Source organism: Hyaena hyaena, unplaced genomic scaffold (genome assembly GCF_003009895.1).
Source record: "Hyaena hyaena isolate Hyena2069 unplaced genomic scaffold, ASM300989v1 scaffold_11, whole genome shotgun sequence".
NCBI classification, from domain to species: domain Eukaryota; kingdom Metazoa; phylum Chordata; class Mammalia; order Carnivora; family Hyaenidae; genus Hyaena; species Hyaena hyaena.
Window position 1 is genome coordinate 1,917,850 of NW_024080643.1, and position 25,818 is coordinate 1,943,667.

Sequence of the window (25,818 nt, forward strand, 5' to 3'; positions counted from 1 at the left end):
AATGCCATTATAAAATGACATGTGCCCATTCTACAAAATCTGACAAATCTATAAAGAGGTAAATAAGAACATAACCATCTGTACAGCCACGACTCAAACATTTTGGTGTATTTGTCTTTTTCCTACGCCATATATGAATGTGTTATTTATACCTTGTAGAATTAAGATCACAGGTATAATTTGCGATTTTCACATGTCCCAACATCTGCTCTCCCTAAGTTCAAACCCTTCATAATAATAAGAAAAGCGACAGCTAGCACTTCGATAGTGGTAACTGTCGACCAGGTAAGTGTCCTTCGTGTCCCTTCATAAGCACCCTTTGAAGTAGATTTTGCAAATGAAGCACAGAGAGTAGAATGATTTGCCTGCACTCTTAACCACCATGATCTGTTGGTTCCCTCGGACTGAGCCTCATAAGGGCCCTGTGCCCAGGCGTACCCTCGCCCCCACCCTGCCCCTTGGTGATTGTCCTCTTCTCAGACCTGCTCTACTGCTAGACAGTATGACAGGGCACAGCCTTTCCCCACTGAATGTGTGAGAATCAGCCTCAGTCTCTGAGGAGCAATTGGCAGATGCAGTCCTTGCTGGGTGGGGGTGGGGGGAGCAGGGGGCAAGCGGGGCGTGGGGTGGGGGAGCACTAGCCCTGAGGGTGGGGACACAGGAAGGAGGTCAGGAGGCCTCCAGGCCTGGCTCTACATGCGTTGCTTCACGTATTTACACCTCTGTCTTCTCATCTGTAAGAGGAAGGTTGTTGGAGAGCCCTTCATCCATTTTGTTCATTCATTCGTTTGTTTGTTCATTCATTGATTCCATACACGTCAGACGGGGATGACTACGGTCTGTTTCCTCTCCTCTAGGAATTCATCATCCAGTGTGTAGCCAGAGATGTAACCTGCCAGTTCGGTGTCCAGTGTTTGACGTATTGTTGTGGAGAGCGAGCGCTGGGGGCCTGGGGGAAGCCCAGGGGGTGGGCTGGGCGGAGAAAGGGTGTAAGGAAGGGGCTGGCCCAGCAGAGCTTCCCAGAGGACAAGGAGGAATTATTTAGAAATCTAGGGCATGTGAGCTGGGCTGTGATAATAGGGTCTTTCTAGTGTCGTGTGTGTGTGTGTGTGTGTGTGTGTGTGTGAAACAATTCCATCTTAGGCAGCCTACAGCAGTGTCACCTTTTTTTTGTGGGGGTTGGGGGATTAAAACTACAGGAATGTAGTGTCTCACATTCTAGAAACCCACAAGTTGAAGCCAAGGTGTCAGAGGACCATGCTACCTTGGAAACCAGTAGGGGGACCCTCCCTTGCCTCTTCCTACCTTGTGATAGTTGTGGGCGATCCTTGGCCTTGACTTGCAGCTGTCCCTCTCCAGTCTCTCCCTGTGTCTTTACATGACTTCTCCCTCCGACGTCTATCTCCATAGGGCCATCTTCTTATGGCTACCAGTCATACCAGAGTAGGGGCCCCCCGTACGTAACTGATCATTTCGTGGGCAGTGGCTCTGTTTGACCCAGATGAGGTCACATTCTGAAGTCCTGGGGCTCAGGACTTCAACATTTTGGTTTTGGGAGGGAGGGGAGGACCCAGGTCAACCCATGACAGGCTCATAGCCACCATCTAGTCTAGGCAACCACTTGCCTACCTCTTGCTCTGCTTCTTCCCATTCTCCATTCAGCATCCAGAGTGAGCTTCCTGAAGTACAGCAAGCAGGTGGGGGCCTCATTGGGTCTTTCAGGGCCAGATGGAGAGAGTTAACACTGGAGTTCTCGCCATCTGGGTATGTAAGGCTGGAGCCAGGGGCAGAAGATGGGAACACAACGACTCTCGAAGAGATCATGAAATGTCAGTGGGGTCCGGAGGGCCAGGGCACAGTAGACTGTGCGAGTGTTTCCAAGGCATGTGATGCTTGTTCTGGTCCCCAGGGAAACCACAGGGAACTTGAACAGGTGGTTTAAATCCATCTGGCCTCTGAGACTTGGCCAGATGCCATACTTTTTTAAGGGTGGTATTTTGGTGATTGTCTAAAGCCTTTTCTAGACCTCTTTGCATGCACTGGCGTGCATTGGGCTATTAGTAGATATGTAGTACATTCTAAAGACATCTAATATGCCTGTGAAGTAAATGTAGCCTTCAACACTGCTTCTCCAACCTTTCCCCTTGCTCTAAGCAGCTCAGAGCTTCTCATTCCTGATTAGTCTGCTGGGAATAGGCTGGGAGTCAGGCTTCTATCATTCAAATGCTAATCCTCTCTCCAAATTGACACCTCTGCCTTACCTCTGTCTGCTGTCATCTGTGCTCTGAAGTCAGCTGACCATTGCACCCTGGGAGGGGGGAGGGGATGGCCCTTTGACTACTTACAAAGGCTCCGGAGGGCACTTCCTGACACACTTAGCATCGCTGTGGTAAGAAGTTTATGCAGAATATTCTTGCTTGCTCCTTGCACTTACGCGGTTTTTCCCATAGTGACCTAAACCCACCGCTATCGCGCCCACATCACAATGGCATATTAAGGCATCAGGGGCAATATGATCCAAGGCCAAGAACAGAAGAAGGAACCTGGTTCGTTACTGAAGCATTCTTTTCCTGGGCAGAAACAGAGGGCCCAATTCAGAGACCAGGACGTGAATTTTACGGATTACATTACGGGGGACCTGCATCCAGCCGTGGTGTCTACGTGTTCTTGATAACAACCATTTATATATATGTATTTTTTTTTCCATTTTCTTCTCATTCAGATACAGATAGACCTTTCTTAGAGATGCACACTGAAATACCCGAAATTATATATATGACTGAAGGAAGGGAGGCCATCATCCCCTGCCGGGTCACGTCACCTAACATCACTGTTACTTTAAAAAAGGTAAAACCGAGCAATGCTTCTCTCAGATGGTCTTTCCTGCAAATGAGCACGGTGAATTAGTCATTTTATCACTCTGGAATGATTTTTTTTACAGACATTTGGGATGCCCCGGGGACTTTTCTGGAACGTCTTTTTATTATAAAGGCTAAGTGCTAGAAGTCATACCCATGCCTGTATTTAAATGAAATAAAATAACGGGGACATAAATTGGTGCGAATATAACGAAAGAACTAACATCGTGGAAATGTTTCTATATTGCAACAAGCCCAAATGTCTGCAAATGTGGGAAAACCCATTCCTCTTCCCTCTGTGAATTAATAGCTTGGCAGAGAGTGGTTAATTTAGTTTTTTGCTGAGGACAGAACTATGAGACAGGTGCTTATTTAGTTGGGGTTGTGAAGTTCCCGGTAACAAAAAGCTTATCTCCTGCTGGGCATCCAAACTTAGCTGCTTAGGAAAAGGAAAAAAATGAAGGAGAAAGAAATTTATACTTGAGATTTTTTCCCCTTTATATCGTGTTGTAAATTATGCATGTGGTGAAGGAAAAGATTTGGGGTAGAATCTAATAAAGACAAAAACTAAGATGTGACGTTCCAGCTAATTCATTGGCAGTAAGAGTTTGGGAGTAAACCAGGGTTAAAAGTCAGACATGAATTCCCCAAATGGGAAGCTGTGGTGGGCCCTAGGAGGTTTGAGCTTTAAGAGGAAAAGTTGAGGCTGTCCCAAGGCAGCACATAGCACCGGTCACCACATAGTAGGTACTCAGGAGTTGTGTGGTGGTGGTAGTAGTCGAGTTGGAAAAGTGGAGTGATTTTTCAGTATCACTGTTGACCTTGAATCCTGGAAGATGATGGAAGTGTCATCTTCACTTGCATTCCCTACATTATTGATTTGATATAAGCCCTCAATGTAGTCTGTCGGTGACAGGTCTGGGCTTCCATTGTATCTGTGTATCAGCACCAATAATTGAAAAGCAATATATTTCAGGGTTCGAAATGCCAGAGGAGCTAACCCAATTGGTGGAAGGAAAAACTGAGGTCCTGGAGTTGAAGACCCCCTCCCACCAAGGCCACAATGGGCAGTGGAATCCATATCTTGACTTCTCCTTCCATGCCCTTGCTGCCTTTGCTAATGGCTTCACCTGTTCATACAGGTGAAGGACCAGGGTGGTTAAGAGCAGAGCCCTGTGGCATGTTGCTGGATTCTTACCACCCAGCCACTTTACATGCTGAACTAACTGGCAAGTTATCAATACTCCCTCTACCTCAGTTTCCCCACTGGAGAGAGAGGAGTGATTACAGTAGCACCCACCTCACATGGGTACTAGGAAGTAGCTGAGGTGAGGCATTTAAAGCACTTAGAACAGTTCCTGTTACAAGCTGAGCCCCCATTCAAGGGTATTTATCTAACACTTTAATAGTTAACACTTGGGGCACCTGGGTGGCTCAGTCGGTTAAGCGTCCGACTTTGGCTCAGGTCATGATCTCATGGGTTCGTGGGTTTGAGCCCCACATTGGGCTCTGTGCTGACTGACAGCCAGCTCAGAGCCTGGAGCATGCTTCAGATTCTTTCTCTTTCTCTCAGAAGTAAATAAAACATTAAAAAAATAGTCAACACTTGACTGATATTCCAGTGATCTTTATTATCAAGCATGGTATCCATTCCTCATAGTTTGAGGTAATAATTGCTATGTGATTAATATAGCACATGCCATGGGGCTCTGGAACCTCTCTGTTTCATGCAAGTCCCCTGCCTTTTTTGGTCTGATGCAGATCACTTACCTGTTGAGAGAACCATTCCCAAATTCCCACGTGTACAAATTTGAGGGGGAAGCTTATTTTCTCTCTTTTTGTACCTGAAATCATAATACACACAAGAAAGGGAGAGAAGCATAGTGTGGTCATAGACGTTTGGGTTTGCCCCATATATATTGGAACGATTCTGCATATGTTGCCATAAAGCTAATACAAGATCTTTCCCTTCCGCTTCTCCTCTTAACCCTTTCAACTTGCCATCCCCTCCCTCTCCTTTTGTCATGGCCAGCAGTGGCAGAGTCAAGGTCACCTGAACACAGCCTCCCCGTACAGTCCTTTCTTTCAAGACTGCTCATCCTTTGGCCTCCTTATGACACATGTAGCCACCACCATAGCGGATGAGCTACATAGTCTTTGCTAATTTAGCTCTTGTCAACTCTGAACAAAGTTTCCTTGTCAATGGAATACCGTTAGCGGCAGTAAGGTAGATTAGAGTAAGAGAAACTTAGTCTAAAACCTTAATGGAAACTTGAGTATATTTTTCAGTTGTGCCGAGGAAGTCCATCGGCAAACCTTTCTTTTACAAAAATTCAGCACATGCTTGTGTTCAGCTATACTTTTTTTAGTTTTATTTTTTATTTTGAGAGAGAGAGCCCTGGTAGGGGAGAGGCGGGGGTGGGGGCGGGGAGGGGAGAGAATCCCAAGCAAGCCCAGCACTGTCAGCATGGAGCCAGACACCGGGCTCGAACCCACGAACCATGAGATCAAGACCTGAGCAGAAACCGAGAGTCAGACGCTTAACCGACTGAGCCACCAGGCACCCCTGGGTTCACCTACCATTAAAGCATCAGAAATTTCAATCCCTGACTTCAGTTTCTGAGCATTCCCCTTAATAATTTGCACCAAGTTAGAGGAGAAGCTCCTTTTTCTCCCACTTAGCATTCCTAAGTTTGCAGATAGGATCATGATTTACTAAAACATGAAGTGCATCCTTCATTTGCGTGCAGTTCCTCAGAAACAGGCTGCAGCTCATTTCAGAGTTAAGTAACACTCTGGTAACATGGACCAACACAGACATACTCCCTGGGAGAGGGCACTGGTGACTTCTCACATAGGAATTTCTGCCATAGAGTCACAAATCCCAGCCAGATTAGCTCCTTCAGCAAGCAATATAAATAAACGATAAATAGATGAGCGATGCAAGGTGTACTTCTTTTTTTTTAATTTTTAATGTTTATTTATTTAGAGAGAAAGAGTACAAGCAGGGGAGGGGTAGAGAGGGAGGGAGACACAGAATCCCAAGCAGGCTTCAGGCTCTGAGCTGTCAGCACAGAGTCTGACATGGGGCTCGAACCCACGAACTGTGAGGTCATGACCTGAGCCGAACTCAGACGCCTAACCAACTTAAAAGAACATAGAAAAGATCTGAAACTTCTTCGGGGCAGTTTGGCCTTTCCTTTATAATCTGTTGTGGGAAGGTAATCTGATTCCCCCATGCCCCTTTCCTAGTGGGGGATAGGTCACCGGGGTAGTCAGAGCGCTCTTTGTCTGAAATTGGGCTGGCAATCTGGCATCAGGGGAAACCACTCAATATGAAGCAATATCCCTCTGTAGAGCCTAATCTCAAGGCGGGTTGTTTATATCGCAGTCTTTAAAAATAAAGTCCTTGGCGTCCAGCAGAAGGCATCAGGGCAAACCGAATCACGGATTCCTTTCTTCTGTTTGGACTCCTTGTGTTAGGGAATGATTCTAAGAATCTGAGAGCACTTCATTCACCGCAGCGTCTCTGGCCTCCGCATCTGTTTGCAGCTGTGTCCAGTGTCCGTTTCGTTGGACCTTCCCTCCCAGATGATAACCCCAGCGAGCGCCAAGTTCATGCTGTGCATCTCGAAGGACCTGGGATTACTTACAGAGCCGTTAGGGCAGCCTCCTCTTTCCTAAATCATGCGAAATGGGAGGACAAGTTATGGCTTATTAAAAGCTCCGGATGATGAGACTCAGGAGGGTAAACTGGCAGACCCAGTGGAAAAACTCCTAAATGGTTTCTCTGTTGAGCCTCAGGCCGGTCTATTCCAGGGATGATTCCCGGAGGCCAAGTGATAAGGGCTCCCACTGGAAGTCTGACGTGACGGCTGGGTCCCTCCTGGGTGGGTTCGGCTTGTTGCTGAGGCTGATAAAGAATTACCCATAATTACTATAATTTATCATAATCGTGCGTGTCTTGCCACATGCGAAGAGAACTGTAAAGCCAATTAGGACAAACTAGAGTTTCTACCCGTCCTGTTTTCATTGTAGGTGGAAATGACGTTCTCACAAACTATCGGTCGAACAGTATCGCCGCAGTGCGAGTACGATTTTGTTAAAGCACGTTTCTTCCTTTTCAGTTTCCCCTTGATACCCTGATCCCTGATGGAAAGCGGATAATCTGGGACAGCAGGAAGGGTTTTATAATAGCAAATGCCACGTACAGAGAAATAGGGCTTCTGGCCTGTGAAACAACAGTCAACGGACATTTGTACAAGACAAACTATCTTACCTATCGACAAAGTAAGTGGGAATTCCAGAGGCGTGGATGTAAGCTGGAAATGCTCCAGCTTGATGGAACCTTGATTTAAAAAAAATAAATCTCTCATTTCTTATGCTCGCAGCCAATACCATCCTAGATGTCCAAATAAGCACCCCAAGCCCAGTCAAGCTGCTACGCGGCGACACTCTTACTCTGAACTGTACAACCACCACTGCCTTGAACACGAGAGTCCAGATGACCTGGAGTTATCCTGGTGAAGTGAGTGACATTTTTTCTGTTTCTCCTGTAGGGCGGTATTTATTTTTGGCAAGTGAAATGCCACTGAGTTTTTGAGGTGGGAAAGACCAGAATGTTCTGCCTCCTGTGGCAGCTTGAGTCAACAAGGAAGCTGTGGGTTTGTCGGGGGCGCTCTCCTTGTCTGACATCCCGGGAGTATGTAGGCACAGATATGGTCCTTTGATGTCTGGAGGTTTTGTTTTGAAGTGTAGAGGCTGGTATTTCAGTTGCATGATTCCGGGTAGAAAAGGGGATTGTTTTATCCTTGGAAAGTTTCTCTGGGATTTAGAGATGAGAGAGAGATTTATCGCTAGATGCCAGGCAGGAGCTATCTTTTGTAAGAACAACAATAAAAAGTTGTTGTCGGTGCATTAATTGAAGATACTGGCAGACAGTCAGGCACCTGATTGGAGCATGTTTGGAAAAGATAGGTATTACAAGCCGGCCATCCAGTCCTCCCGTTTGTGAAGCGACAAAGGGGCGGAGCTGTCCTTCAGAGAAAACAAGAAGAATGAAGACCCAAGTTGGGTTTCCTCATTCAAAGCAGACATCCCGGCGAACAATCGTTTGAAAACGGGTAGACGGGGAATCTACGATCAACAGTTGAGAACCTTGAACTGTCGCTGCGGCACCCCTTTGCTGTGTGTTAGTATGATTTTGGCGGCAGGGCCCAAGCACAGTCGTGTGTTCTGCCATTGAGACTGTCCAATCACAGAGTCAGTTTATGATTAAATTATGTGCAACGGATGAGTGCATCGGCCCCAAGCTACTGTTGTTTTTCATTGAAATTTCTTGCCATGGAAATAGAATAACTCCGCAACAAAAAGATGTAACAAGTACCATTTAGAAACACAGCAAGTACTCCTCAGTCATATTTTCTAGAAGGCAATGTTGTTTCATTTAATAAAGATGCTGTGACTTGGCAGCAGTATTTTCTGGGGTTTGATAGAAATCAGATATTCTCAATAAACGCCAGGAGGGAAGAAACTCTTGCCCTGTCAGTGGCTCTACTCTAAGGGGGTGAGAATACATCTACTGACTGCCAGTTACCTTCTAAGGTGGCGTTGTCTAGTAGAACTTCCTGTGATTGAAATATCTTTGCTGCCTAATACAGTAACGACTAGCCATGAATGGTTAATGAGCATGTAGAGTGTGGCTGGTCTGAGTAAGGAACTGGATTTTTTAATTTAATTTAATTTTTTTTATTAAAAAATTTTTTAATGTTTTTAATTTATTTCTGAGAGAGAGAGAGAGACAGTGTGAGCAGGGGAGAGTCAGAGAAGGAGGGAGACACAGAATCTGAAACAGTTAGCACAGAGACCGACACGGGGCTTGAACCCACAAACTGTGAGATCACGACCTGAGCTAAAGTTGGACGCTTAACCCACTGAGCCACCCAGGCACCCCTGGATTTTTTTATTTTAATTTTTTATGTCTATTTCACTTTTTGAGAGAGAGACAGAATGTGAGCAGCAGATGGGCAGAGAGAGAGAGAGACAGACAGACTCGGATGCAGGCTCCAGGCTCTGAGCCATCAGCACGGAGCCTGACACGGGGCCTGAACTCATGGACCGCGAGATCATGCCCTGAGCCGAAGTCCACACTCAGCAGACTGAGCCACACAGGCACCCCTTTTATTTTAATTTTGACAGCCACATATGGCTGGTGGCTACAGTGCTAGACAAAGCAGATATCTGAAACCAAGGATCAGCTGTTTTCCAAAGGCAGAAACACCAATGTTATTGAACGTTGGGAAGGAAAGCGTTGTCTAAGGGAGAAGACAGAAGTAATACTTACATAGAGTTGCTGAAAACCCTGCGGTCTATTTAGGGGACTGATTCTCTGATTTTTGATGGTGTGGTTGACCTTGGCTACTGCTGAGAAGGGAGAAAATGGCCTGACCATGTCTGTCTGTTCCAATAGGACAATACGATGACAGGTGGGTAGAAGTTTCTTACACATGGTACAGAGGAGCGCTGAGTTCAAGACCCAAAGACCAGTTCTGCACCTATGTCTTTTTTCCATGCCTCCTCCTGGGGAGGGACAGAGAGGGAGAAAAAACATATTAGGTGGTATAAAATGTAATGCTAAAAACTGGGGGCGGGGAAGGAACAATTAAAGGAAAAGGCAATGTGATCTCATCTTCTCAAAACCAGGAAGGAGTCATTGTGGCCAATTTGCACGGCTGAGCCTCGGGGCCCTCTCTCAGCTCTCGGTCTTCCGTGAGGCGGACGCAGGACAGCATTGCTCCGCCGCCACCGCCAGCATGGTGGCCGAACTTGTAGATGGCTTTGCACATCCTCAGATCCACTCGGTGTGATTTAGCTGAAAGTGGCGAGAGCATGGCTCAAATAGACCACGAACCCGGGATGATTGCAGCTTAGTACGCGTAGCCAGACTCCTGACTGTTTCCCTTGTTTCTAGGAAGAGAGCGAAAGAAAACCCACATGGTGATTTATTAGAGACACAGTCATTAAGCCAGGTACTAAAGGTGATGATTCCCCAGCTGGTGATATCTATGCCCAGACAACCGGTTACTGGTTAGAGCGCTGTGTGCTAGAGGGAAGGCACTAGATTTACCCTCAAAAGACCTGAGTTTCCAGCCCCCTGTGGTCTCTGACAGTCGTTTCTCCACCTGTAAAAGGGCAGCAATACTGCCCTTCTCCCTGGGTGGTTGTGAGAACCTCGTGAGATCGTGTATGTTAATATCCATCCGGAGAAAACAAAGCGCTAAAGGAATGTCACTATGTCAGATACTTGAAACGCATCAGACAGACTGAGTTCCCAAACATCTTGCCCTTAGTTGGGTTTGCTTCTCGGCAGAAACCGTGGCCGTCCGTCCTGACCTGAGAAATGCTGTAGCCTTGAGCGCGAACGAGGACTGTTTCTACATTTATTATACGTTTTCTTTGCAGACAAATAAGAGGGCTTCTATAAGGCAGCGCATTGGCCAACGCGGTTCCCATACTAATGTGTTCTACAGTGTTCTTACGATTCAGCATGTGCAAAACAGAGACAAAGGACTTTATACTTGTCATGTGAAGAGTGGCCCATCACTCAAATCTGTCAACATCTCAGTGCATGTATATGGTAAGCAACTCATCTTCTGCTTTCTAATCATGGTGGGTTTGGGGACAGACTCTATACAAATGTACATTCTGTTTGGGCCAAGAGGCACCTTATCGTGAGTGATACCATTTACTTCCCCTCCTAGCCTCTGCCAAAAAGCAAATTGCTTTGTGTGCTCTTTAGTACTTTCGAATTGGACAGAGAATCTTTTCCTTCCCAGTATACTGTGGTTAATAATTCAGTTAGATCATGTTGTAATCTATATTAATTTTTTTTAGTGTTCCATATGAACAAGCCAGAAAAATATGACAGATTTACCTTTATTCTATGGGGAAAATCTGTCAGGTACCACCAGGATTTAGAGAAATGAAAATGTGGTGTGATAAATTACTTAGAATTGATGTGATTTCATCCCTGGTGTTAGTCTCAGGAAGTCCTAATGTTGTTGCTTAATTCCGGTAGGCAAGATCTATAAAGAAAATACTTAAGCTTCTTTGGAGTCCTTAAAAACCTTACTTATTTCCACTATTTAAAAGGAAAATGGTGAGGGAGAGAATCTGTGGAACAATTCTGGCAATGGCCTTTGATAGTCTTCTTTTTTTAAAATTTTTAATGTTTTTTATTTTTGAGAGAGAGAGAGAGAAGAAGAGAGAGAGAGAGAGAGAGAGAGAGAAGGAGAGAGAGAAGGGAGGCAGAGAGAAGGAAGGCAGAGAGAGAGAGGGAGACAGAATCCAAAGCAGGCTCCAGGCTCTGAGCTGTCAAGGTAGAGCCGGATATGGGGCTCAAACTCACAAACTGAGATTATGACCAGAGCCCGAGTCAAATGCTTGACTGACTGATGCACCCCGGTGCCCCTTTTGATATCCTCTTGACTTTCTCCAGTAGATTTTTTAAATCAAATCAGTTATTTTAAGGTGTCCAAAGACTTTGTTCCATTATACTCACATGGGGCAAGTAGATTTTTTAGAAGTATCTATACTCTTCTGTTCTTGCGATGTGGATATCTGAGGTGTTCTACTTTCTGTTCCCTGCCTCTCCTTTTCTGTTTTACTTGCAACCATTTGATGTGAAAGTATTTTCACCGCTTAGAGTGCTTCTGAATTCTTTTGTTTGTGGATCAATATTTGGTCTCATCGATAGTCTTGATTAAAATTCAGCTCTGTTTAGTCACTGCTTGCACCTTTTTTTTTTAAATTTTTTTTTAAGGTTTTTTAAATTTATTTCTAGAGAGAGAGAGAGCGTGAGCAAGGGAGGGTCAGAGAGAGAGGGAGTCACAGACTGAAACAGGCTCCAGGCTCTGAGCTGGCAGTCAGCACAGAGCCCGACGCGGGGCTCGAACCCACGAACCGCGAGATCATGACCTAAGCGAAAGTCGGACGCTTAACCGACTAAGCCACCCAGGTGCCCAGTCACTGCTTGCACCTTGAATGAGTCAGGGATTTGGGTTGTTTTTGTCCTATTCAAGATAAACATAGTCTTTTCTAATCTATTTATCACCTCTCCTTTGGAAGATAAAGCATTCATCACCGTGAAACATCGAAAACAGCAGGTGCTGGAAACCGTGGCTGGAAAGCGGTCTTACAGGCTGTCTGCGAAAGTGAAGGCATTTCCCTCACCAGAAGTCCTATGGTAGGACCATAATTATTTCCCTATCAGTTTAAGATATGCTGTGCAAGTGGGAAGATGCAGGAGCCCAGTGCCTTGAATTCCTGAAAAAAAAAAAAAAATAGCAAGATAAGGTCCCCAAAGAGCGGTAGAAAGCAGAGAACGCTGTGGATTTCTGGGCTGGCTGGGAGGGAGGTAGACCTGCCTGGAGGGTCACAGGACAGAGCAAGAGATTAGGTGAGTGTCCCATTCACTCCCTGTGACTACTTTCTGCAGCTTGAAACCTCCCTATGATGTCAACGTCCTTTGAATGGAGTGTGTTGAGCAATGGATAGGAAGCATCTTGAATATGTCACATGCTCTATTAACCCTGAAGAAGTGGGCCCTTGTAATGAGGATAATAATTCTTTTATTATCTGAAAGTAATTCTTTTATCCACAGCTGGGATGAAAGTTCCAGCCTTGTTTTAAAATTAAACAAACATTAATAGAGACAAGAACTTATTCAGTTGTAGAGGCGGGCGAATGGACCTACTTGAACTAATTAAGTTTTGTTTTTTTTGTGGGGTTTTTTTGGCTTGAAGTTTGCATATTCAGAAACTCCTGAGGCAGGTTTTTTTTTCTGTTCGCACAACACCTGATATAAAACAATGTAATCTGTTTATAATCTGCAGTCATTTTGTGAAATCATTTTCAAACGCCAATATCTTTGGCTCAGACCATTACGTTTTAAACAAAGAGTACAGTGCGAAAACCGATTAGGAAAACAACCCAGACAATATAGAAGTGGTACCACTGTGGAATTACCTCCACCGACCCTTATTTTGCTTTCGATAGCATGTGATCGCAGTATTTGTTTCCAGTTTCCTCAAACAGTTAATAGGGAGTTAAAGAGAAAGTTTAACTCGGTGCTCTGCCCCTCCGTGCCGTCACAGGAAAAGAGAGATATTTTGTTTGTATTATGATGTACCAAAATTCCAATAGTACATTCCCCATGAGTGTCCATTATCCCTTCAGAGGAATTGAATCACTCTAGGTGATACATTCGCTCTTTCCAAAGCATCTGAGAGCATCCCCATCTATTAAATGGTGCCAATTTCTTCAGTAACTATGTAGCCAGGACCTAAAACGCATATACCATGCAGCTTTGAAAACACTGATTGACAATGGGAAGCAATTTAAAGTAAACTAAGATGCTATTTGCAGTCATAAAGTAGAGCATAGTCATGTGGACCGCTTCAGAACCAACCAGGAAATTTGCCTGCAGGACTTGCGTGGATATGAACTGTTACCATTTCCGATGTTCTGCCTTTATGCAGAACACAATAAATTAACGGATTTAAAAACACCCAGTAAAAGAGCTGTGCAGTGTTATGAACTCATAGAATTTTAGAGTTAAATCTTCGCAAAACTCTAGAAAACTGGGAGAAACCTCATGCCTCCACGGACAAGCCAGATGTGCAGAACAGAGCGGCTGAGTGGAGCCAAGCATTGAGGACTCCCGACTCCGGGTTCTGTTCCCAATTGCAGGATGTCTAGGCCTTGATATGTTTAAAGTAAAAAAAAAAAAAAAAAAAAAAAAATTAAGTTTTGTATCTTTTGTTTGTGAGTTTTGTGCCTTAACTATTCTTCCTCTGGGGAAAAATCTGGATAATCTTGGTTTCACTATAGTTGATGAAAGGGACAACTGGGGTGACCATTTATTCAACTAATAAGAACTCCACATGAGACCACAATAGAAAAGTCTATTTTTATTTTTATCTGGAGAAATGATCTAGTTGATCTGACTTACAATGGCCCTTGTACTGCTGATGAAGCCTCATGGAAAACTCGGAAAAACATCTGGATGGGATCAGCCAGTGCTTCTGGGTTAATACTTAAGTCGCATGGTGACCAGCATCCCTGTGGGTACCTTAAACCATCACTTTTCTTTCTTCCTTCAAGGGACTTCTTCCTCCTTGCCAATAAATGTGAAGTGTGTCTCAGTTTAGTTTTTCTTTAAGTTTTTTTATTCATTTAAGTACTCTCTGCACCCAGTGTGGGGCTCAAATTAATGACCCCGAGATCAAGAGTCAGGCACTCTTCCAAGTGAGCCAGCCGGGTGCTCCGTGTTTCTTAGTTTAAAAACCCCACCTGGCTTTACTGGAAAGTTAGAGACTCAATTTTTTCAATGAATGTTGAGATGAAAGACTTAGAACATAGCCACTTGAGCTCACAAACGTAAATGACAGTGTTCATGTGTTATCCGAGAGGCAGTGTGGAATGACCTCATGCCCATGCCCTTAACCACAGGTTAAAAGATGGGTTCCCTGTGACTGAGAAATCAGCTCGCTGTTTGGTTCATGGCTACTCACTAATCATCAAAGATGTTGCCGCAGAAGATGCAGGAGATTACACAATCTTGCTGGCCGTAAAGAAGTACAGTGTGTTTAAAAACCTTACCACCACTTTAATTGTAAATGGTAAGTTTACCGTTCCTACCTCGTTCTGGTTCTGGGGAGGAGTGAAGTTCAGGAAAAATTGTAAGTCAAAAGGCAATGTGGCAACATCAAAGGAAACAAACTTTTAAGTATTTTATTTGTGTATTTGTAAATGTTTTATTTTTGTAGAGCAAGAGAGAGAGGGAGGATGTGCAGGGGAGGAGCAGAGAGAGAGAGAGAGAGAGAGAGAGAGTGGGAGACAGAGGCTTAGAAGCAGGCTCTGTGCTGTCAGTGCAGAGTCTGATGCAGGGCTCAGACTCATGAGCCGTGAGATCATGACCTGGGCTAAAGTCGGACGCTCAACCGACTGACTGAGCCACCCAGGTGCCCCTTTTAAGTAATTATTTTAAAAACCACATATGCCCCCATCAAAATGATTTCACATCTGCTTGTTGTCTTCTGTAAGCAATAAATTTTTTTATAACCATAATCATGATGTACATACCATGGAATCAATTCTTTACTGTTATCAAAACACTTCTACTTAAAAAAAATAGCTGTAATGCCGACAGATATGTGTTTGTTTCCCTGACATCGAAACCGGTAAGAATGCAGTCCTTTGGGTTGTGACCCGGGAGAAAGTCACTGCACAGCTCTTGACTCCTGTCCTGTTCATCTCCCTTCCAGTGAAACCCCAGATTTATGAAAAGGCCGTGTCATCCTTCCCAGACCCAACCCTCTACCCTCTGGACAGCAGACAGAGCCTGACGTGTACCATTTATGGTATCCCTCAGCCTACAGTCACGTGGTTCTGGCGTCCCTGTAACCATAATCATTCTAAAGCAAGGTAAGGACAGTTTACTTCCTGACTGACTAACTCTCAAATACTTGTGAGGCCTGGACTTGTGATTCTTCAATGGACAGAGATGGAAGTTTGCAGACGGGGTATGCATCCATATTTGGAGCAAAGTCTTCCCCTCGCCTGGGAAAAAGTAGGCATTATCTACTCTTATTCCTTACTCATTTCTAACCATTTCATCATTTTTCTCTCTAGTTTATAGTTTGGGGGGCACAGGGACAGAATTAAGGTGGCCTTGTGAGCCTTTTTTGGAAACTCAGATTTGAACTCCAGTCTCGTTTTCAACTGAGAATCCCCAGGCTTCGGGTCATTCAGCTACCTGCTTCTCATTTTGTGAACATCGGATACGATGTGAGATCGTCCCTGCACTGGTGATCGCTACTCATGCTCTTCCATTCATCTGAAATGCACTTCCACCCATTTGCTGCCTCCTGAGAAGTCCTTCCTTCTCCCCTAAGGCTTAGCTTCTCCGCTGAGAATGCTCCTAACTGCCCCATTCAGACCCCTTTCTCCCTCTTCAGTGTGAACCACACCCCGTTCACACCCTTGTGACTTTGCCAGGTGTGCGTCCATTCGTCTTTCCTAACCCTGAAACTGACTGAGAGCACCTCTGTATCTTAGGGGTGCGGTGCCCATAGTAGTTGATGCTCACTGTGTATTTGCTGAGTGGATACATCCCTACCTTCTGGTCATCATACAGGGTTTCCTTGCTTCCTGTTGATGACAGCCCTGTTTGCTCTTTTCCCATTTTTGTTTAGTCTAGAGGAACGATGCTAAGGACAGTTCATGGGAGCCAATTTGAAGAACAGGAATAGAATCAATAAGTGCAACAATAAGATATTATTGAGCCTGCCCAAGAATGATCATCCTGCTATAAAATTAGCTTTATTGCTCTTAACTCCGCTTGTAGAGTGTTGGGGAAAAGTGCTATTCAAAAAGAAAAAATCAGAACAAAAGAATTAGCTTGCTAAACGCTAAGGAAGGCACAATGCTAGCACAAGTGGAAGTAGCCGTTCGGTGTTTTAGATTCTCCTTGCAATGTCAGCTTTTCTTCATCTTGTGTTTTAATCCTTCGTGTAAGGCCTTTTATTCTGAGAGTGAAAGTTACTCATGAGGTCTAGGGCTCCTGAGAAGTAGCTGTTGCCACACATGTCCTGATTTCTTATCTGAATATCATTTTCATTTTCTAAGAATAGAAATATGGAGAAATCACAAATCTTGAATTCTTCTTTACCACTGTGGGTATTAAACCCAAAACAGAGCGGGATCTACCGAGATCTTGTATGATTTTGCGAACGTAGGGGTAGGCGTACATATTTGTGGATCCGTTCCCGTATTTGTGCTAACTTGACATGCAAATAAATGAAAAATAAGCTATTCAGAGAAAAGCATAAAGTGAATTTTCGTAGAATAACCTCGTCTTTTATAGATGTTTTTAATTTTTGTTTTGATAATAACAAATCTAAAATTTCAATTCTATTTAGGATAGACCTGGGAACTCTGTGAGAAAATAACAATTGTGAGGGAACGTTATATTATAAAGCTGGGTTTGAATAATGCTATTAAAATATGGTTTGGCACCTGAGTGGCCCAGTTGGTTAAGCATCTGACTCTGGATTTCAGCTCAGGTCATGATCTCACAGTTTGTGAGTTTGAGCCCCACATTGGGTTCCGCACTGGCAGTGTGGAGTCTGCTCGGGATTCTCCTCTTTCCCTGCGCCTCCTCAGTGCTCTCTCAAAGTAAATAAATAAACTTTAAAAAATGTATTTGGGGAATGAAGTCAACCGAAGTAAAACTTTGGAGACATCAACTCCCTTGCTCTCTGATTTCTTTGTGGTACCGAGCTCTCACTCTCTTTGACTTCTCTCAAGTCTCGGAGCAGTGCTTCAGCTCTTCAATAAGTGTTTGTTGACCATTTCACGTACTGTCTGTTCAAGGCATTTTTTAAACCGATCACAAGACAGATCAGAAACAAAAGCTTTAAGATTTTCAGTGATGCTTCATTTAAAAAAAATTGTTGCTTGAAATTATCTGCTACGAATTGTGCACATCCACCGGAAGTTCTCATAGTTTTTTCTTTAGTTGACAGACTGAGTGCCTTACGTGGGTCAGGCCGAGATTGGACTTTTGCTGGTTAAAACAGTACATTTAACTTAGAAATAGTCGAGAAAGATCTACGGGAGCTTTGCACACTAGGACATAAATAGAATAAATCTGCTTCTAGATTTATTTTAGACAGAAGCTAAAATTGGCAGATAAATGGATCCTTCCTTAATTATTAGAAGTTTTCAGATATGTTTTTATGTAAATGTATTTTGTATACCTAACATCTAGATTCCGTCATAGGAATTTTAGTTAGTGACATTTGAATAAAGGGCATTCTTTTGGGTGAATTTTTAGAATCTTATTTTGAGTTACAAAGTAACATATTTGCATGGTGGAAGCTACGCATGGCTGTCAAGAGATTAGGTGAATAATATTACTCTTGAATATATAGGATAAGTCTTGGTATTTAAATTTTAGGCTCTAGTTCAAGGACATATCTATGTATGGACACAATCAAAGCTTTAGTTTAGTTTTGAGGTTTGAATGTGTTTTAAGGAGCTCAAACTTATTAATCGGTTTCATATGGCAAACTGGTTAATGTATCTAAGTTAAAGAGGTTCAGACTTAGATTGTACAGTTTTCTGGAGTCCAGTAAATACATGAATATATATTTTTAAAACTGTCAGAACTACTGCCCAACTAATTCACCTATTGAAATTAAGAGCCATAAATAAAATGCACAGAAACTTCATTTTTTAATGTGATCCCCTGCTGAGCTGTGTTTTAGCTATGCTTTTGATCCACCTAGAGTTCTTCTAAAACATTAGGAATAAAAGAAATGAGGAAAAAAGTGGTTCCTTTTCAATTCAGATTCCAAACGAGCAGAGAGGAAATCACAGAATCTTTTCCCCTTTTACTCTGCTGCACATTTGAGGGGTTAGGTCGTAAAACTAGAATATTTCTTTTCAATTAAAAAAATTGTTAGTGTGTATTTTTGAATAATAAAAATATTATTCAAAATAATGAGCATGAGCGGGGGAGGGGCAGAGACAGAGACACAGAATCCGAAGCTGGCTCCAGGCACCTAGCTGTCAGCACAGAGCCTGATGGGGGGCTCAAACCCATGAACCATGAGATCATGACCTGAACTCAGACACTTACCCGACTGAGCCACCCAAGCGCCCCTCTTTTGAATTTTTAATAGCATTACGATAATTGATCAATACTCAATGAAGTGGAATTTTGGATTCCTTCTCATCCTCAGCAACTAGCACAGGTTTCTAAGTAGATATTCCTAAACTTGTTCCGTGTTAGTGTGGGCATCACCTAGGGAATATGCATAAGGGTGTTAAGCTTATAGCACTTTCACGTGTGGGTAGTTTATAGCTTCTGTTAGTATAAAATAAAGATAGTTACACACACTTCACAGAGCCACTATGAGGATCAAATGATGTAGTGTGTTTGGGAGAGTCCAGAGCACCATGGGGAGGCGAGGCTGTGATTACTGCTGGCGGTATGTGTGTGTATGTGTGTGTGTGTGTGTGTGTGTGTAAACTCTCTAAATAAGCCCCCAGACCTTTAAGGAACTTGTGAAGAATTTTCCGCCTACATACAAAGCTAGTTTCCCAACAGTGACAATTTCTAACCTAACGCTTCCGAGAAGGGAACCCAAGTCATGGAAAGTAAACTGTGATTTTGCTGTGCTTGAGAAATCGAAGTGTAGTAGACCAGTGCTGTAGAACTGAGGAAAACTGAACATGATCGTTTCGGAAGAAAAACGAAGGACACACAGATGAGTTAGGCAACAGTGAAAGCACAAAACTGTGCCTTGGGAGACTGAAGTAGCAGTCCCGGCCTGCTTTCCTCACTCGTTTCTGTCATGGAAGGAAGTGGTTCTGACCGGTGACTTGGCGAAGGCCAGGGTGGGGCAGAGTAGGATGTGGGAGGGCTGACTCCTACTTGGCAAGCCCATAGTAGATTCTAGAACTTTGCCTCTCCCCTGGATTTTGAAGAACTAAGTGGGACTCCTGACCCGCCCCCGCGGTGAGCTAGTCTGGCTCGCGTAGTCTTTTGCCACGTATCATTTTGGGACTAGTTTGGTGCCTAGTTTGCTGTGTGGAGATTGGTCTCTAAAGGAACGAGTCACCCTCTTGGGCTGGAGGGAAGGGACCCCTCTTTGGGAAGTGGAAGAGATGGATTTGGGGGGCCCAGGAGGAAACAGGGAGCACACAGGACAGCTTTGGCGTGACGTGGGCACTCCAGGTCAGCCAGTTACATTTTCTCAGGAAGAGTCTGAGGTGTTGCAGGACTGCTTTAATTTACACATGCGTGAGCACCCAGGAGCCCTGCCCATACCTGACTGGAGAATTTTCGGCCTGGCTGGCTCATTTACTCCCCACAAACAAGAGTGCGGTGAGTGAGGGTGGGCCGCTCCTGGGCCATCCTTCCTGGCACCCGCCATTAAGCCATTAATGTAGCTCACCTTCCCGTCAGCGCCCAGGGTCGGCACAGTGGTTTCTGAGGTTGTCTTTCCTTCCTTTCAACACTAAGCCCCACTTTTCAAATGTGGACTGTGTTTGGGCCTTTTCTCCAGGGAGGGGGAGGGCCTGTGACCATCAGTTACTGCAGCTTTGTTTTTAGAGCGCTCATTCTTCCTGTCACAGGCTGCTTTCATCCTCTCTCCCCATCTACCTGTCAAGGCCACAAATAACACTGACAGGCTAGAACAGAGTCGCCCCACAGCCTACGCTGATATCCTTCAGCGGAGAAAACTGTTAAGTGTATTGTGTTCTTTGTGAAAATCTCATTTTCTTTACTGACTGTGATGAGCAATAAAAATAGAAACTTCTGCTATTTCTGTTACATTAAACACTGCTTGCATCTTTTTAATATATTTATATATCTTTTAATGTTCGTTTATTTTGAGAGAGAGAGGGATGGGATCGTGTGCACACATGTGCGCATGAGACAGGGTGGGACAGAGAGAGAGTGAGAAATTTCAAGCAGGCTCCCTGCTGTCAGCACAGAGTCTGACACAGGGCTCGATCTCACAGTTCATGAGATCATGATCTTTATTCCCCTAAGGCACGATTCTGTGCTTTTACTGTTGCCTGACTCATCTGTATGACCTGAGCCAAAATCAAGAGTCGGAAGCTCAACTGACTGAGCCACCCAGGCTCCCTAAACATTGCCTGCATCTTACAAATGCGTTTTGCTCATCATTAGTATTCAACCCAAGTATGCTGTCCGCCATCTACTTTTCACGCCAACCACATAGGAAACAAAGATAGCCCCAGTGGCCATTAGCATTTATGTTTAATTCTATAAGATCCAACATATTTGGTAACTATTTTATGTATACATGTACCTGCAGAATATCGGTTCCCCAGCCTGAAGGACAGAGACCTGGGAAGCAAGGAAGTGGGTTCTATTTTTGGCACAGGCCCTGACTTCTGTGTGACCTTGGCCAGTTATTTAATCTGAGCTTCAATTTCCCCTTCTGTAGATGGTAACTGCCCCACTTCCCCTTCCCTCTAATACACAGCTATTTGTGAGTGAAATGAGAAAATCACTTAAAATGACGTTTACTCCATTCAGAAAAGCTTGAAATAATTTCCGAGTTGTCGCACACTGATATTTCCCTTCTGCTTCTTACAAATCGTAAAGCAATTTGACCTGAGGATTAACTCTGCAGATCCATGCCAGATTCACTGAAAAAAAATCAACTTGTATAAAAGTACAATGGTTGTAAAAAAAGACTTATGTGGAAGTATGTGTTCTGTGCTATGGAGCTGCCTCCGTAATTATAATGCTGGTAACTACCCATTAAAAAAAAAACCCACAGTTCTCCCACTACGAGTGTCAACCCACATTTTCGTCAGTGCCAACCCAGACTACCTTCACCAGTCCTGGTCCAGCCCATCCAAGCAAAGGCATTATCATTCTTAGCCCGGTTAGCCCTAAAACCGTGCTTGCTTTATTTGGTCTTCTGCCAGGGAGCCCCTCAGAATGTAAAACACATAATTGGATTCTCCACTCGTGGAAGGTGCAGGGGGTAGAGTGCTCTGTATTACCTTCTTAGCTAAAATGGTCAATTTTCAAAAAAGAACCCAATAGACCTACATGGAATTTCAAGGAACTGCTTCTGAAACTCTAAAGCCAGCCCAATCTGGAGGCTCAGATAATTACACACTTTAGAAGTTTCGTAGGAAGTAATAAACCCTGTCACACAATTTGATGTTCCATTTTTGAACACTGGCCAGCAGTGGAGGACTGGGGGGCAGGGGTGGGTCTAGGTAAAGCAGACCACTCTGGGGCAGAGTGTGGTCTGTGGGCCTTCTTGGTAGGAGGAGGGATGGGAGGTGGCCTACAAAATGAGTGGAGGTGGCAGCATCTAGAACTGTGAGGAGGGCTTGCTTAATTGCATCTCTCTATTGTTTACATCAGCAAATTGGCAAAATGAGGAAGGCCTGAATCATTAGGGATGTGTGAGGGATAGATCATTTGAGAGAAGCATAATTTTACATACCCCACTGATGCACAAAACTAAGAGGACCAAAACAAAACAGTTGTTAATGGTAGTTAATTAGAAACGTACTCAAGGATTTAATTGACTGCCAGCGTGAATGTCTATTATTATTATTTTTTTTTGCTGAAAGAGTTTTATGTCCCATAGTGTGTCTTCTATCTACAGAATGAAAGTGTTAACAACGTCAACATTGAAAAGGTCAACATTTTTCCTGGGGGCTAAATGTAGGTCAGATATCAGAGGGATGGTAACTTAAGAAGACTCCTTCTTTTGGAAATCTCACATACTGTATGTTTTAATATTTACCATGTTCCTCTAGAGTATATATACAATTTGTATCCATGTGTCTCTTGACGTTTTCTGTGCAGCGTTTGTCTGGGTCTGTGGACTCGAGCCAGTCATGCTATCGAGAATTTTAATTTGCCATACATAAGACCTTGAATCGAAATGGGGGCTTTTAAAGACAGATTCACCAAAGACCACTTTGGCAGCACTTTGAACTTGAAAATGCAAGCTCAAATAAATCTCGCCATCTTATATATGAGAGGCATTCATCACAAGCGAAAAGTGAATGTTTGGTTACTAATGAGAAACTTCTTCCTTTCTGTTATATAATTGCTGGACCAGGAAGTGCGTGTTGTCCAATGTGAATGTTTGACAACAGCCCTTATTAATATTTCATACAAGGTCCTGAGAACAGAGCACGGGTTCATTTGCCAAATGCCTGTCTGCCACTTTTCTGTGCTTTGTGAGAAGTTGATGAATAATTGTTTCTACTGAATTAACTGTCTCCTGTAATTGCTATCAAGCATTCATTATGCGTTTAAATTAAACCAAAGGGCTGAGTCATAGGAAGTCTATGCAGAGTGGTTTCTATAGGGATCTTTGGAACAAAATTCAGTGTGGCTTCCCAGGATTAGGACTACCAGAAGGCAATGACAGACAGTTTGGGAAGGTTCCTTGCAAAGATCGGCAGAACCTCTCAAATTATTTTGGGCCATGCTCACAGATTTTTAAAAAGTGAAGGGGCATTTTCATGACCAAATCTACAAATGAATGTCCTGACACAGGAGCCTCAGGTCATAGATAAATGGGGCAAATGACTTCCAAGACATGTACCTGTTCTTGGAAATCTACATTTTGATTAGATCTCCACCAACTTAGTGGACTGTTTTTCCCCGCACACTGGTGTCACGCAAAGAATAAAATTGGTAGACTGTTGCTTGAAATATGGACTCCAGTCTATGGTTTTAAAAGTTGAGCCTGATGCCTTGAGAAGATAGAAAGGATCTGATGAATTTAGACTATGGCCAGGTGGTGTCTTATAATGCATTTCAGGTCATTAGAACTTATTTCTTCATACTCTCTCTAGAAGCCTTCGGGGTGTCCTGTCACCTTGAATGCCACTGTCTACTTAATGGTAATGCCTGTAATAGATGGAATCAGTGAACCCTCCCTAGTGCCAGAGTTGTGTTCGTCCCTTTCCATATAGTATCCCTAATCTGTACAATTCTACATAATGGACATAATTTCCCTATTAGGAAACTGAAGCTCAGAACATTCCTTCTTGGGGCGCCCGGGTGGCTCAGTCGGTTAAGCATCCCACTGTTGGTTTTGGCTGAGGCCATGATCTCATGGTTTGTAAGATTAAGCCCCACGTTGGGCTCTTCGCTGATAGCATGGATCCTGCCTAAGATTCTCTTTCTCTCCCTCACTCCTTCTCTCTCTGTCTCTCTGTCTCTTTCTTTCTCTCTCTCTCTCTCTCTCTCTTTTTCCCCCTCCCACCTCTGCCCCTCCCCTACTTGTTCTCTGTCTCTCTCCTCTCTCTCAAAACAAACTTAGCAAAAAGAAAGTTCTTTCTCAGGTGCTTTCAGATAATGGAACGTAGGTTGGCATTTCAGAAGATTACTTCTCATGCTTCCCCCACAGGGCTCCTCTGAGTGCACCCCCATGGATTCCCAGAGGAAGGAGCAGAAATCCTCGAGGGGACAGGTTTGGGGAGTCACTGGCTTAACCCAGTGGGTTTACCCTTGTCACCAGTGATCGTGCAGGGTCCTCCTGTTGAGTGAGAGTCGCACTGTGGATGGGAGGGGAGAGGTGAAAGGGGAGCAGCAGATGGGAGAATTGGACTCAGATTTCACAGTTACTTTAGGAATTGGTGAGCACCTGCACTGGGTTGAGCCCCAGACCTACAGGTGGGAATAGACCCATTGAGGGAATAAGAACCCCAATGGGATGAGCAGGCCTAAATCAGACCAACCTGAGGAGAGGGTAGCTACTCAGTCACCTTGGCACTTTTACTCTGGTGGAACTGTCCCTCTCTGTGACTCTCCCCCCGTGCAGGAGTATTTATTTGATCTCTTGCAAGGAAGTCAAGTAAGTTGCCTTCTTTGTTGTTCAGGATTAATTTTCTGAATTAGGATTCAGCAAGCACTCAGCCCTCAGCGGGGCTCACAAAAGCTATGGAGTTTTGCAAGAGTCCCAGGAAAGCAAGGGAGATGAAGAATGAGAGGGGCCAGAGACCATGAAGGAGAAAGCATAGGGTTTGCAGTTGATGAGTGAATAAAATGAGGACATGGTGGCTGCAGATGTCAGCCTCCGCAGGCCTTGATCTAGTCACTTTAAGTGCTTAATTCACTTAGAATTGGGGAATTTTGGAGATTAAAAAGAGCGTTCTAGAGAAGAAAGTGGTTCAGAGATAAAGAATTATCCCTCACCTCACAGCTAGTTAATGCAAACCCAGGACTAGACCCAAGTCTCCGATTTCTTTTCTATTGTTCCCATTTATTCTTATTTCCACCATAACATTGCGTTGAGTCTCCATGGAAGGTGCCTGTAATCTGGTTGAATAAATGAACCCTCATGGCTTCAGTGGATGTCAGTGATGAGGACTACAGCTTAGAGGAAACTCCATGGGGTAAATAAGATTTGGGTCCTTAAGATGGTCGGGAAGCACCAGAACATCAAATGGAAAGGAACGTAGATGGGACAGGGTGGCATGGAGGTGAGGGTAGGTTGACGAGCTATGAAGGACGTGCTCGGAGAGAAATTTGGCCGGCTCATCAGAGTTGGGTGGAGAAAAATTAAACCCAAAAATTGGCAAGGTGAGTCCGGATCTGATGTGGGGTTAAATAGTTGAGCCAGCCATTCATTCTACTTCCTGGCTGTTCCGTCTCCTTCCCATAGACTCACCGTGTCACCCTTGCAGACCGATAGACTTTCTTAGGCTCGTTTTTGGTGGTTTTCCTCCTGTACCAAATTGTTAGCATGTGTCGTGTGCCTTGTGTCCCTAAAACTGTCCTGAGTGTCTGGAGATCAAAGCTTTAGACTCCAAGAACTTGGATTTTCACTCAAATTTTAAAAAAATTACCTGGGGGCATGTTGTCACATTTCCTTAGGCTTTTAATGTTCCATATGCCTCCTTTATTGAAAATTAGGTAAGATGGGGGCACCTGGGTGGCTTAGTCTGGTAAGGGTCCGACTTCAGACTCGGGTCGACACGACTCGGGTCGTGATCTCACTGCTCGTGGGTTCAAGCCCCGCATTGGACTCTGTGCTGACAGCTCAGAGCCTGGAGCCTGCTGCAGATTCAGTGTCTTGCTTTCTCTCTGCCCCTCCCCCACTCACACTCAATCTCTCAAAAATGAATAAATGTTAAAAAAATATTAAAAAAAGAATTGGGTAAGCTGATAACCAATTGCTACCTTATTGAGAAATTTTGTCTTGTGAGTGTGAAGAAGTAAGGTGAGGAAAATAAAAATGGTTGTTTAGAGACTACTTAGAGTATGTCCAGTAGAAGACTTTATGGCCTAGGATTTCTGTTTATTTCTTACATAGCTGAAAATTATTGAGCACTTCTCTAGAGGACCACAGGCACTTAATATATG

The 25,818-nt window shown here is 44.0% G+C and overlaps 1 protein-coding gene across 6 annotated transcripts in view; it reads left to right on the forward strand.

Annotated features, from left to right (window-relative positions):
- The window catches only part of FLT1 (fms related receptor tyrosine kinase 1), a 182,002-nt gene that overhangs the window by 51,631 nt on the left and 104,553 nt on the right, over positions 1-25,818 (forward strand). For all 6 annotated transcript variants that reach the window (XM_039254971.1, XM_039254951.1, XM_039254960.1 and 3 more), the window contains exons 6-12: positions 2,723-2,847; positions 6,986-7,148; positions 7,250-7,386; positions 10,320-10,494; positions 11,985-12,102; positions 14,370-14,539; positions 15,185-15,344. In XM_039254971.1, coding sequence (XP_039110902.1) covers positions 2,723-2,847; positions 6,986-7,148; positions 7,250-7,386; positions 10,320-10,494; positions 11,985-12,102; positions 14,370-14,539; positions 15,185-15,344 — 1,048 coding nt within the window. The remainder of the gene's footprint in view (positions 1-2,722; positions 2,848-6,985; positions 7,149-7,249; positions 7,387-10,319; positions 10,495-11,984; positions 12,103-14,369; positions 14,540-15,184; positions 15,345-25,818) is intronic.